Source organism: Sorex fumeus, unplaced genomic scaffold, assembly GCF_029834395.1.
Source record: "Sorex fumeus unplaced genomic scaffold, SorFum_2.1 ptg000020l, whole genome shotgun sequence".
Classification (NCBI taxonomy): Eukaryota; Metazoa; Chordata; class Mammalia; order Eulipotyphla; family Soricidae; genus Sorex; species Sorex fumeus.
Window position 1 is genome coordinate 4,995,544 of NW_026606077.1, and position 12,727 is coordinate 5,008,270.

Genomic DNA, 12,727 nt, shown 5'->3' on the forward strand with positions numbered 1-12,727 from the left:
TTTTCTTTTTTGGATCATACCCGGTGATGCACAGGGGTTACTCCTGGCTCTGCGCTCAGGAATTACCCCTGGCGGTGCTCAGGGGACCACATGGGACGCTGGGAATCCAACCCGGGTTGGCCGCGTGCAAGGCAAACGCCCTACCCGCTGTGCTATCCCTCCAGCCCCCAGGCCACCATGTTCTTAAATCATTTATGTTACCTCTTTGTTTTTGGCCTATGCCTGGCAGTGTTCAAGGCTTACTCCTAGATCTGTGCCCAGGGATGACTCCTGGCAGGGCTTGAGGGAGCATATGGGATGCTGGGGGTCAAACCTGGGTCGGCCACGTGCAAGGTAGGTGCGCTACCCACTGTCCTATCCTTCTATTCTGGCCCTCTTTTGTTGTTGTTGTCGTCGTTGTTCCCCCACACCCCCCCAGTGCCAGGGAACAAACCCAGGGCCTCAAGCATGAGATACAAGCCCTCCACATCCAGTCGCATACACACCTGACCCAGGGCAGTGTTTTGTTTTTATGTTTTGTTTTGCTTTTGAAAATTGGACTTTGGGCCAGAGTGACAGTACAGTGGGTGGGGCGTTTGCCTTGCACACAGTCAACCCGGGTTCGATCCCCAGCATCCCATATGGTCCCCTGAGCACCACTAGGAGTAATTCCTGAGTGCAGAGCCAGGAGGAACCCCTGAGCATTGTCGGGTGTACCCCAAAAACAACAACAACAAAAAGTTGGATTTTGTTTCTTTATTCAGCCATTCTCTACCTTTGGTTTAATTTTTTAAAAATTATTAATTTTTTTAAATTGAATCACAGTGAGATACATACTTATAAAGTTGTTCGTGATTGGATTTCAGTCAAATCACGTTCCAACTTCTTTACCTTCCCCAGTGTACATTTCCCACCACCAGTGCCTGAAGTCTCCCTCCCTGCCACTACAGTGGCCACTTTTCTTCCTCTCTCCCCCTCTTCCTTGCTCTTTCCCTCCCTCTCTCTCTTCGGTTTAATTTTTGTTCCCTCCCTCACCTTTCCCCCTTGTTGTCTCTCTAAATGTCATTGCAATGACCAAGGTTTATCTTTCTGGTTGTGCTTGATGCGCACAGGTGTGGTGCTTCTGGGCTGGCACATCCGGTGGCCACCTACAAAGGTTTCTTAATGTGACACCTCTAGGGGGCGCTAATTGTGTCCCTCTGCACTCCTCGGTTTTGTTTAAATCTTGGCATGGAATCATATTTGGAGATGTGGTCTTGAAGGAGATAATAAGTTAACAAGGAGATTTGTGGGGTAGGTCTAATCCAACCTGGTGTTTATCAATGAAGGAACAAATCTGGACCCACTAAAATTATCAGGGATGTTGGGGCCGGAATGTACAGCAAGTAGGACACTTGCCTTACATGTTGCCAATGCAGGTTCGATTCCCAGCACCCCATGTGGTCCCCTGAAGTCCCCTCCCCCGACCCCCATAGTGATCCCTGAGCTCAGAGTCAGGAGTAAGCCCTGAGCACCATAGCCCCAAAAGCAAGCAAACAAAAAATACAATAAAAATTGTCAGGGATTTAAGTGTGCAAGGAGAAGACAGAGAAAATAGCATCTTCAAACCAAGGAGAGGCCCTAGAAGAGACAGACGACAGACCTGTCTGTGCCTGGGTCCTGGGCTTCTAAAATGCAGAATTACGACAAATAAAACTGTTGTTTGAGTGAGACAGTCTGTGGCATTTTGTTATGGTAACCTAGTAAATTAGCACAATACCTGAAGAACCCCAAATGTGAAACAAGCAAGAGGCCATTATGGCTGGATAAACAGATACTGATATATCCTGTCACTGTCACTGTCACTGTCATCCCATTGTTCCTCGATCTACTAGAGCGGGGTCCAATAACGTTTCTATTCGTCCCAGCCCTGAGATTTTAGCAGCCTCTCCTTACTCGTCTTTCCCAACGATTGGAGGCTCTTTCAGGGTCAGGGGAATGAGACCTGCTATAGTTACTGGTTTGGGCATATCGAATACACCACGGGGAGCCAGCCAGGCTCTGCCTGTGCAGGCAGGACACTTTCGGTCTCTGTGTGTGTGTGTGTGTGTGTGTGTGTGTGTGTGTGTGTGTGTATGCCGGGCTCTCCGAGAGGTATATATATATATATTTGTTGCCTACTGTCTGCACTCCATCAAACATGGTGTGTTAAATTATGGAAAATGGGTAGGAAGTGTCTTATGATGTGTGGTCCAGAAAGCGGCCTGGAGCGTGGCGGCGGTTGGGTCGTGGAGGTTGGCTGTCAGAGCTGGGTCCCTCGGGGCAGGAAGGTCTCTCACCCGCCCCCCTCTGGGTTGCCCGAGAGGAAACAGCCTGGCACGGAGTCCACACAATAAAATATTATGTAGAGAAAAAAGTCATCAAATGGGGTTGGAGAGATAGTACAGAGGTTAGGCACTTGCTATGCCTGTGACTGACTCTGAGTTGATTCCTGGCACCACATATAGTCCCCTAAGTACTGCCAGGAGTAATCCCTGAGCACAGAGCCAGGAGAAAGCCCTGAGCACCACTGGCGTGGCCCCCAAACAGTATCATGCGGAATAAAAGAACCCAGTCACCAAAAATCACGTAATGTGTAGTTCCATACAGGAAGTTTCCAAGAATAAGCAACACTCTTATCCTGGTGCTGGGTGAGTGTGTGTTCGTGGGAGGTGAAAATAACGGGCATGGGGTTTCTTTGCGGGGGTGATGACAAGTGATTGTGGTGGTGATTTATTTTTTCTTTTTGGTCCACACCCAGAGAGGCTCAGGGGTTACTCCTAACTTTGCACTCAGGAATTACTCCTGGCGGTGCTCGGGGGACCAGATGGGATGCCGGGGATTGAACCCAGATCAGCCGCATGCAAGGCAAAAGCCCTTCCCGCTGGACTATCACTCTGGCCCTGAGTGGTGATGATCTCTTAACTGCAATAATGTTGAAAATCATGGAATTGTACTTTGGGCTTTTTTTTGTTTTGGGCCACATTTTTTTTTTTTTATTAGTGAAGCACCATGGGGTACAGTTGTAGATTTACAAATCTTTGTGCTTGGGTTTCGGTCATACAATGATCAAATACCCATCCCTCCACCAGTGCCCATTTTCCACCACCATGGATAATATCCCCCCCACCCCACCCCCCACCCTGCCTCTGTGGCAGGGCATTCCCTTTTGTTCTCTCTCTCCTTTTGGGTGTTGTGAGCCACAATTTTTTGCTGTGGGTTTGCACAATGTTTGGGAGCTTCTCCTGGCTCATTGCTCAGAACTCTTTCCAGGCAGTGCGAAGGGGACCATGTGATTCTGGGAACCTAACCTGGGGCTCCTGCATGCAGGCGAATGTTCCGTCCAGGGAGCTACTCCCTGACCGGAATTGTCCATTGTTAAATAAGTGGTTATATGGCATGGGAATTATATTTCAGTGAAACTGTTACCAAAAAAGTATTCTCTCCTTTCAAAAAATAGTTGATAAGTATTCCCTTATAAATATACTTTAATTTACTCATAGCCACTTGGGTTGTTTCTGGTTTTGCCTATTGTATAATCTCTCGAGGGGCAGCCGGGGTGGGTGGGTGGGGGACCCCTGATGGCTCTTCCCCTAGCTGCCTGCATTCAGGGTGGGCCAGGGCCACTCTCCCAGCGGGGGCTGCCTGGGTCATGGGGCAGACGGTGGACGACGAAATGAGGGCCAAGCCGGTTGGTTGATCAGTGGCCGTTTATTCCATTCTCCCCACGTGGCTGCCCCAGTCTCTCAGAGACTCCCATTCTGGTCTCACACTCCCCTCAGTGCCGTCTCCTTCTGTCTCTCCCACTCAACTCTCCGCTCTGTCTCGCAGCCTGGGCTCTCTCTTTCTCTCCTGTATTCTTCTACATTCTTCTCTCTCTGTCCTCCTTGCTAGCCGCTCCACGGTCCATCATGCTGCCCCCCCCCCTCTCTCTCTCCCCCCCCCCCAGCTCTCTCGTCTCTTCAACTCCCCCCAGCACCCTGGGCCCACACTGCACCCAGTCCGGTGGCAAAATCGACATAAGAAAGTCCTTCTTGAGAACCCACCAAGTTCAAACGGAACACCACCTAAAAGGTAATTTGCCTGACTGCCACAGGCAAAATTCCTCCTAAGGTGTTTTTCTCTTTTCCTCAGTCCAATAACTAGCAACACCTTAATACTAATTATTTTTGTATGGACACAGTAAGAGATACCGGTGAGGCTTGTAGGGCAGCTCTCCTGGGAACATCTTGCCACAGACTCAGACTACAGTGCTCAGGCCAGATTAATCATTCTTTTTTTTTTCTTTTCGCTTTTTGGGTCACACCCGGCAATGCACAGGGGTCACTCCTGGCTCTGCGCTCAGGAATTACTCCTGGCGGCGCTCAGGGGACCATATGGGATGCTGGGAATCGAACTCAGGTCGGCCGCGTGCAAGGCAAACGCCCTACCCGCTGTGCTATTGCTCCAGCCCCAGATGAATCATTCTTAACCCTAGCAGGGTCCGAATCTAGTTATTACTTTTTGGTTCATGACAGCATTTGTCCATGACCAAGCTCTTAACTTACAGTTAAGCATTATGGCGTGTTGGCCCATCTCGATGCCAGGGTAGCACATAGCTTACTTACTGCTTGCCCTGGTTCCATCCAGTCCCTCGTCGGGACTCTGCTTTTGGAGGCGCTAGGAAGTAAAGGCAGCTGAGGCTTAGGTGAGAGAACAGATGCCCAGGAGGGAAATATCACTGAGAGTCACATTACAAAAGCATAGTATTTACTGTCTTCTTGTATCCATACAAAAAGGACATTGCTCTGAATAAACTATGCAAAGGACTTAGGGAGAAGAGAAAAATAATATTTACAAGTCAACAGAGCACAAAGAAAGAAGTTACAGATAAACACAGAGGAATAGGAGCACTGTGATGGGAGCAACCCAATAAACCTAAACTACCTGAAGCTATTCAGGAAAGAGAAAACAGTGTTATCCTACAGCCCATTACAGATAAAGCTGCAGACAACATTTGTGCATACCTCTTACTGTGCAAGTAGTGATAATTTCTATTGGGTTCATTTCTATCCATGACTAGAACAGCAAGGTTATGGGGTCAACGTATATTGTAGGCAGTTTGAACTAGAAACAGCCAAGCAAAGTTACTTGTTTTATTTAATACTCTCACACTCACATCAATGTTCATGCTTATGTTTTATAATATTTATTTTATTGTAAGGTAGATGTGGGCTGGAGCGATAGCACAGCGGGTTGGGCATTTGCCTTGCACGCAGCCGACCCGGGTTTGATTCCTCCGTCACTCTTGGAGAGCCCAGCAAGCTACCGAGAGTATCTCGCCCGCACGGCAAAGCCTGGCAAGCCACCCGTGACATATTCGATATGCCAAACACAGTGACAAGTCTCACAATTTGTGGTGAGACTTTACTGGTGCCCGCTCAAGCAAGTCTATGAACAGCGGGAGGACAGCGCTACAGTGCTAACGTAGATGTATTCATTCTTAATGACACGTGGCAAGGGCCTCTTCTATTTCATCGTTTCTGGGGTTAGGACAAATCTTTGGGTAACGCTATTCAATACGTTCTCAACCGATTCTCACAGAATGAAGAAGAGGATGGTTTCAAGGGAGTTTTACGTTTGGTTTGTTTCATTTTGTTTGTTCTTGAGATATGCTTTTTTTATTTTTTATTTTTTATTTTTTTTTTGCTTTTTGGGTCACACCTGGCGATGCACAGGGGTTACTCCTGGCTCTGCACTCAGGAATTACTCCTGGCGGTGCTCCGGGGACCATATGGGATGCTGGGAATCGAACCCGGATCAGCCGCGTGCAAGGCAAACGCCCTACCCGCTGTGCTATCTCTCCAGCCCTAAGATAGGCTTTAAGGTAGACTTGGGAGGGGCTGAGAAATGTGATATGGGGTCTAAGGGCGTGGAAGAGGCTCAGGGATAATGGCCAAGTTTCCAGTTCACATGATGGGGAGACGGTTTTGTTTGAAACATTTGCTTGACACTGGCCTGATCTACTCCATCTTCTGACTGGTTTCTCCTCAAATGTTATAGCCTCGGAGAGTTCCTTATCCATCTGGTATAAAATTATGCTCCCAAGAAAAACAGGAATAACAGAAGAAAGACAAACAAGACCCAATAAAAGCATACTCCTATTTGTCCAAGCTGTAGACCAGGATTAGATGTGACTGTGAAGAGCAGAAAACAGAAAAATGACAGTTGGGTAAAGCCACTGGAATTCAATTTTTCTAGGAGGAGAAAGTTCTAGAAATATGCAGATAGCCTGGGACTGATATGGGACACCTTGATAGAAACACAGAGATAGAAACTAATTTGGTTTTATTGCCTACGTTTATATGACTGCCATTGCTAGTGCTATGCAAAACTCCAGGATGACTTTTGGCTCTCCAGTCAGTCTGTCAGCTTTTCATTGGCTTTATTGTTTGTTTTTGTTTGGGTACTTCTTAGGGCTTCTCCTGGTTCTGTGCTCAGGGATCACTCCTGGTGGGTCTCCGGAGACCACCTGGGGTTCTGGGGATCAAACACAGGTCGGCTGTGCATAAGACAGATGCTCTACCTGTTGTGTTATCTCTCAGGCTCCTGGTCCATCTGCATTTCAGCCAGCAGGAAGGAAAAGGAGAAATGACCAGAGGGACGCTAGCAATATTGAAGTGTCTGGGTGGAGGGTGAGAGAAACAAGGGTGATACGGAAACGAATCTTCACCTGTTAGAAAGCCAGTGAAGTTCAGAGTCAATCTGCCTAAGACACCAGGAGCCGTGGGACCTGGGATATGTTACTGTGACTCAGTATTCTTCTCTGTAAAATGGAGATCTCAGGGGACCAGACAGTTAGTACAAGGGTAAGGTGCTTGCCTTGCTTAGGGCCAACCTCTGCTCCATCCCCAGCAGCACATAGGGTCCCCTGAGCACTGCCAGGGCTCATTTCTGGGCACAGAATAGTCCCTAGACATCTCTGGGTGTGGTCCTCAAATGGGAGGTGATACGGATGCTCCTGGGAAGCTCAGGGATGGTGTGGTTGGGGGATGAAACCCGAGGCCCTTATGTGAAGCTTGTCTTTTTTGGTTTTGGTTTTGGTTTTTGGGTCACACCTGGCGATGCACAGGGGAGGGGTTACTCCTGGCTCTGCACTCAGGAATTACCCCTGTCGGTGCTCAGGGGACCATATGGGACGCTGGGAATCGAACCCGGGTCGGCCGCGTGCAAGGCAAACGCCCTACCAACCGTGCTATGGTTCCAACCCCGTGAAGCATGTCTTTGACAGTCTTTTGAACTATCCCCCCACCCCATGCCCCAAATATGTTTAGTTAAAAAAAGCAGCTATTGTTGACATGTCTGTCTCTGGGTTAGAACATCTTTTCCCTTAGGAATTTATTGCGGTAGGTGATAGAAATAACTTCAAAACAAAAACAAAACAAGCCTTTTGTTAACCAAATAAAAGATGAGGGAAGTAGAAGCTTCATTTGGGAGGGTCTTGCCAAGGCGCACTCACTCCCCGTGTGGCATTTCTCTCCGCATTGGGTGTTTTTCTTTTCCTTTTCTTTTCTTGTTTTAAAAAATATTTTTGGCTGATTATTTCTGTGTTGGTTTCTGGGCCACACATGGCAGTGTTCAGGGGACCATATGGGACGCCAAGGATCGATGCTGGAGATCGAACCTGGGTTGGCTGCGTGCGAGGCCAGTGCCCTAGCGGGGCCTCTGCTTCTGGTGTTCCGAACAGCAGGAGTGAGCGGCTTTTGCTGTCTCCCTGCAGGTTGCTTTGGGGTGAGGCGTGGTGGGGGATCCCAGGGAACTCCTGGCGAGCATGGGGCAATTGTCTGTTCCCACAAGATAGGGGGAAGGAGCCTGCGGAGATAAGGAGCGGGTCTGAGGCAGGCAGCGTCCAGTTAACCCTTCCTGCTCCACCTCTGCCCTCTTGATGCCCGGGCCACTGGGCAGGTTCGGAAGCTGGGTGCTGGGTCTCCGCGTTCCTTCTCTCTCGTTCTCTTGCAAACCTTATACAAGCTCTATAATCTCCGTCCCCCTCATTGACTGATGAAGTGCAGCTAATAGTATTTGCTCTCCTCGGCTCATTCGCCTGTTATCAGTACTTCCATCGAGAGAAATCAGGCAATGATTGTGCAACCCACTGTAAACTGTCAACATTATCAAACATTGCTGTCACACGGGCACTCTGCAGAGAATTTCTGGAGGCACATTCCAGGGCTGTGTGTGCTGTGTGTGAGTCGCTGTCTTCCCACCTGGCTGCAGCCTGTTTGTCGCAGCAGGTGGGATTCGTGGCGGGGAGTGTGTGTGGGGAGGAGGGTCGGTCAGACCAGCAGGCCAGTGGGTCTGGCCGCCTCCCCCATTCCCCATCTGTGCAAGGGAAAGCCCGTGAGTGCACCAAGAGAACCCCAGCACCATGGAGGGAAGGGGCTGGTCCTGTGGGGAGCAGGAAGCAGGGCTGCGGGTCTGAGGGACTAAACAACAAGCGTGAGCCCTAACTGGCACTCGAGAGCAGGGAGCGAGGTCGAGCGTTGGGGTGAGGGGAGCAGGGCAACGCCGCCACGTGAGGTTTGACCTAGGGTGCTGTCTGATTGGGGCAGATAAGGCTGCCCCCCTTGAAGACAGTCTGCAGTATCAGGCCCATTGCCGTGACTCAGTGCTACTTATCTGTGGCCCAGGCTGTGTGAGCTGGTGGGGAAGGATGGACAGAGCACTGTCTGGGCAGCAGCGGCGGGTCTGAGTCCCGGGCTCCCGACGGCCGCGCACACGGGGCAAGATGGCCCACAGGCTGCCTCGCAGCGTCCTGGTCTGCAGAGAAGAGAGTCGGGCCGCTGCTAGATGGACTCCGAGCACTGTCAGAGCTTGTCCTGCGGAGGTGCTGAGGCCTGGGAGACGGGGGTGAGTTAGCCAGACCTGGGGTGGGGAGAGGGGCCCAGGGTGGCTGGGGCAGCTGGGCCGTGGTGAGAGGCGCGTGAGTGGAAAAGGTGGGGGAAGGCGGGAGCAGTGGGAGAGCACCCTGGATGGACTCGTGGGGCTTGGGATCGTGCGTCGTGGCCTTGCTGGGGCCCACGGGGCGATTGGAGGCAGCTGGCAGAGGCCTTAGGCCACAGGCAGAGATGTTTAAATTGGCTCCAGCAGGAAGGCGGAGGTCATGGAGGGCCAGGGGGCAGCGCTGTGATGTGATTAGGCTGCTTTTAGCAGGAATAATGTGGCCTGGACCAGGCTGGCGGGTGGCCAGGGACCCGCGTGGGCAGCTAGAGTCCTCTGGAAGAGGATGAGGAAAACGGATGGGGAGGAGGCAGCGCAGCAGGCCTGGGGGTGTTTTTCAGGACCTAGTCCTAGCTTTCGGGGCCTGCAGCTAGGAATATTTCCAGCGGTGAGGAGCGGTGAGTCATCGTGAGTTTCTCCAAGGCCAGAGAGGCGGCCTGGCTCACCTCTCTGCCTGCACACAGGTAGCTGGGCCAGCCCATGTCCAGTTTCTCCCTGGTTCCAGCTCAGATAAGCAACTTGGCTCATAGTGGGGGTGTGGAGTGTTGGCCTGGGCTTGGGGTCAGGGGAGTGTTTCCAGCCACCTATACAGGCTCCTTCCTCAGGACTTCCAGGGTCTGGTTCTGTGCAAATCGGGATGGTGGGCATGAGACTAGTGATGAGTCTGGCAGGACCACGTTTGCAGGATTCACGAGGCGCTAAAGAACCACCATCTTGTTCTCCTTTGCTTAGTTCTGCTTTTTTTTGTTTGGTTTGGGGTCATGCCTTGCATTGCTCAGGACTTGCTCCTGGCTCTGTGCTCAGGGGTAACTCCTGGCAGGGCTTAGGAGATCGTCTGAGATGCTGGGGATTGAACCCAGGTGAGCTATGTGCACGGCAAGAGCTGGACCTGCCTGTTACTTCTCCATCCACTCAGCCTTGCTTGATGGAGGTGCTAGATGGAGACCCCCGAATCCTTTCTGTTCCTGGTATGTGTATGTACAGGCGTGACATCCTGGGCTTATGGGGCTCTAAGTTTAAATAATGAACCGCTCTGGAAAATTGAAAATTACAAATAGAATCTTGCTAGGCCTTCTGAGGGCAAGGAATGTGTGTGTGTGTGTGTGTGGGGGGGGGGGGAATTTAAGTGGAAATCCTGAAATCTACCAGCTTCCCTTACTCCTCTGATTAAGAACTAAACAAAACAACAACCTTCCGATGATCAATTATTTAGAGGCAGGCATTTCAGAAAGGGTGGGCATGAGGGCCTCCAACTTGCAGGTGAGGAAACAGGATCAGAGCCCAGCTGACTAGGAGGGCGCAACCCTAAATAAAGCCAGGGGTGGGAGCAGTGCTCCGAACTGGGGGCCCCTAGGGCCACGGGATCCAGGGCTGTGTGTGAGTGTGAGTGTGAGTGTGTGTTTGTGTGTGTGTGCGCGCGCGCGCTTTGCAACACCCAGACACGATGCGCCCCGGCGGAGGCGACTTCCATTCTGGGATCCCAAAATACACGGCAAAGCTCCCGGTGGCGCCGGGCACACCCGGGCACCGACTCGAGGAATCCCAGGGTCGCTCTCAAGAGCGATCTAAGCACCAACGAGGCCGGGGCGATTTTCCAGGGATTCCCCCGAGGAGGAGGCAGAACGGTGGCACCGAGGCCGGCCTGCACGCTGCCCCCCGGGGCGGAGAGCAAGGCCGGGCCGGGCTGCGCGCGGGGGCCCTGGGGAGCCCTGGGGTGCCAGCCGCGCGCGCTCGGGCATCTCCGGGGCCGGGGCGGGGCTGCCCGCGGGCACTGGGTGGGGCACGGCCGCGGGGTGGCGGAGAGCCGGGGCGCGGGAGCGCGTCACCAGGCCCCGGGCGCAGCGCCCCGCGTCCCCGCACCCCGCACCCCGCACCCCGCGCGCGCTTCCCGGGCCGGGCACGCGTGCGCCGCCGCCCTACGTGGGGGACGTGCCGGGAGATGCCCGGCCCGGGGACCCCCGCGCCGCCCCCGCCCCGCGCCCGCCTCCCCGCGCTGCAGAGGCGCGCGGCAGCCAATGGGCGCCCGGGGGTGGGCCCGGCCGCCGGCTGTCACCCTGGGGCCGCCGCGGGAGCGCGCGGGCCGGGGGGAGGAGCCGCGGGAGGACGGCGCGGAGGAGGAGGAGGAGGAGGAGGGGGAGGAGCCCCGAGCAGCCGCCCGAGGAGGACCGCAGCCCGCCCGGCTCCGCGCCCGCCGCCAGCATGATCGCCGCGCAGCTCCTGGCCTATTACTTCACCGAGCTCAAGGATGACCAGGTCAAGAAGGTGAGCGGCCGGGGGCCGGGCGCACGGGGGGCGTCGGGGCGCACGGGTCGGGGGGCGCGGGAAAGCCCCCCCCGCCCCCGCCCCGAGCCCCGGAGGCGCGCTGCAGTGTCCTTGAAGCTGCCCCGAGGTCGCCGGGCCCGGGGACCGCGCCGGGAGGTGCCCGCGGAGCCCCCCTGCTGGCCAGGGTCCGAGCCCCGTGGGCTGCGCGCAGGAGCGGTCCCCGGGATGCAGGAGCCGCGCGCGCGCCGCCGGGCATCCCAGATCGGGGGTCCCCGCCCCGGGGGAGCCGGCTGCCCGCCCCCCAGCTGTCGCGCCTGCTCCCTCCTCCTCCCGGGTCGGGGTGACCCGCGGCGGGGCTTCCCGGAACGGGGAGGGGCGCCGGGGCCACCGGAAACTTTGCTCCTAGGCCTCGGGTCTGGAGCGGCGTGTGCGAATGGAATTTTTTTAGGTTTTTTTTTTTTTCTTTTTTCCCCCTTCCTCTTCTGCTCGTGCCCTCGCCGCGAAGCTGTAATTTCCGATCAGCTGTTGAGGCGGATGGAGGCCTAGGCGGGGAGGCTTGCAGATGGGGGTCCCCCACCCGGGATGCAGCTCCATGCACCCACACACCTCCCCCCTGTCCAGCCAGCGTGAAAAATGAAGATGCAGGCTCCCAGCAGGGCTGCAAAGTCCCTCTCCCCCAAAGGCTGCCTTTGCCAGTGTCTGTGTGTGTGTGTGTGTGTGTTTAAGACATAGTCTAGGCATTTTATCCGTGCCCGCCTGGCATAGAGAGAGAGAGACACCCGGCTCACCCACGCCCCGTGGGGCTGACCTGTCCTGCTTACGCAGTAGCCAGCCAGCCAGCGTAAACCCTGGTTTACCACCGGCCGAAGTCAGCCTGGCTGTGAGTTCAAACAAGGGGTGCCCCTCCAGGTGAGAGGCGGAGCGGCGGACCGACTGGCTCTGCAGCCCTGCCAGCCAAGGGATGCTCCCTCCGTTTTCTTCTCCTCCACAATGGGAAACAGGCCTGTCCAGGGCGTGGACCTCATCCTTGGCACCTCGGAGTGAGAGGCGGGCGGGGCTTGGGTGTGACTCAGGCCGGCCCACCAACCCTGGAGAACTCTCTCCTCCTAGAAGTCACCTGAGAGGCAGGAGCTGGGGCCTGGGGCTGCTGCTGGGATTGTGGGGTCCTGCAGAGGTGGGGCTCAGCGCGGGGTGGTTAGTTAGGATGCAGGCCCGGAGCCGTGGTGTCTCCCAGTTTGACATGACAGAGACAGGGAGATAAACTCGGAGGGCTGATGGGGGAGCCCTGGCTTCCATCTCCAGCACACCCAAAGCCTGGCCAGTAATGACCACCCAGCACCCTCCCCCCCCCCCCAACACTGCTGGGTGTGGCCCAGAAACCAGAAGGCAGTGACCGAGATGACTCTGAAGGTCAGCCACGGGAATGCTTGATTATTTCTGGGGGGCATCCTGGGCCTGGCGTCCAACCGGGAGCCGCCGTCTTTACACT

At 54.4% G+C, this 12,727-nt stretch overlaps 1 protein-coding gene across 1 annotated transcript in view; it reads left to right on the forward strand.

Annotated features, from left to right (window-relative positions):
- Window positions 1–11,134: 11,134 nt before the first annotated feature.
- Window positions 11,135–12,727, forward strand: part of HK1 (hexokinase 1) — a 66,284-nt gene continuing 64,691 nt past the window's right edge. The window contains exon 1 of the mRNA XM_056113428.1: window positions 11,135–11,238. Coding sequence (XP_055969403.1) covers window positions 11,176–11,238 — 63 coding nt within the window. The 5' untranslated portion in view covers window positions 11,135–11,175. The remainder of the gene's footprint in view (window positions 11,239–12,727) is intronic.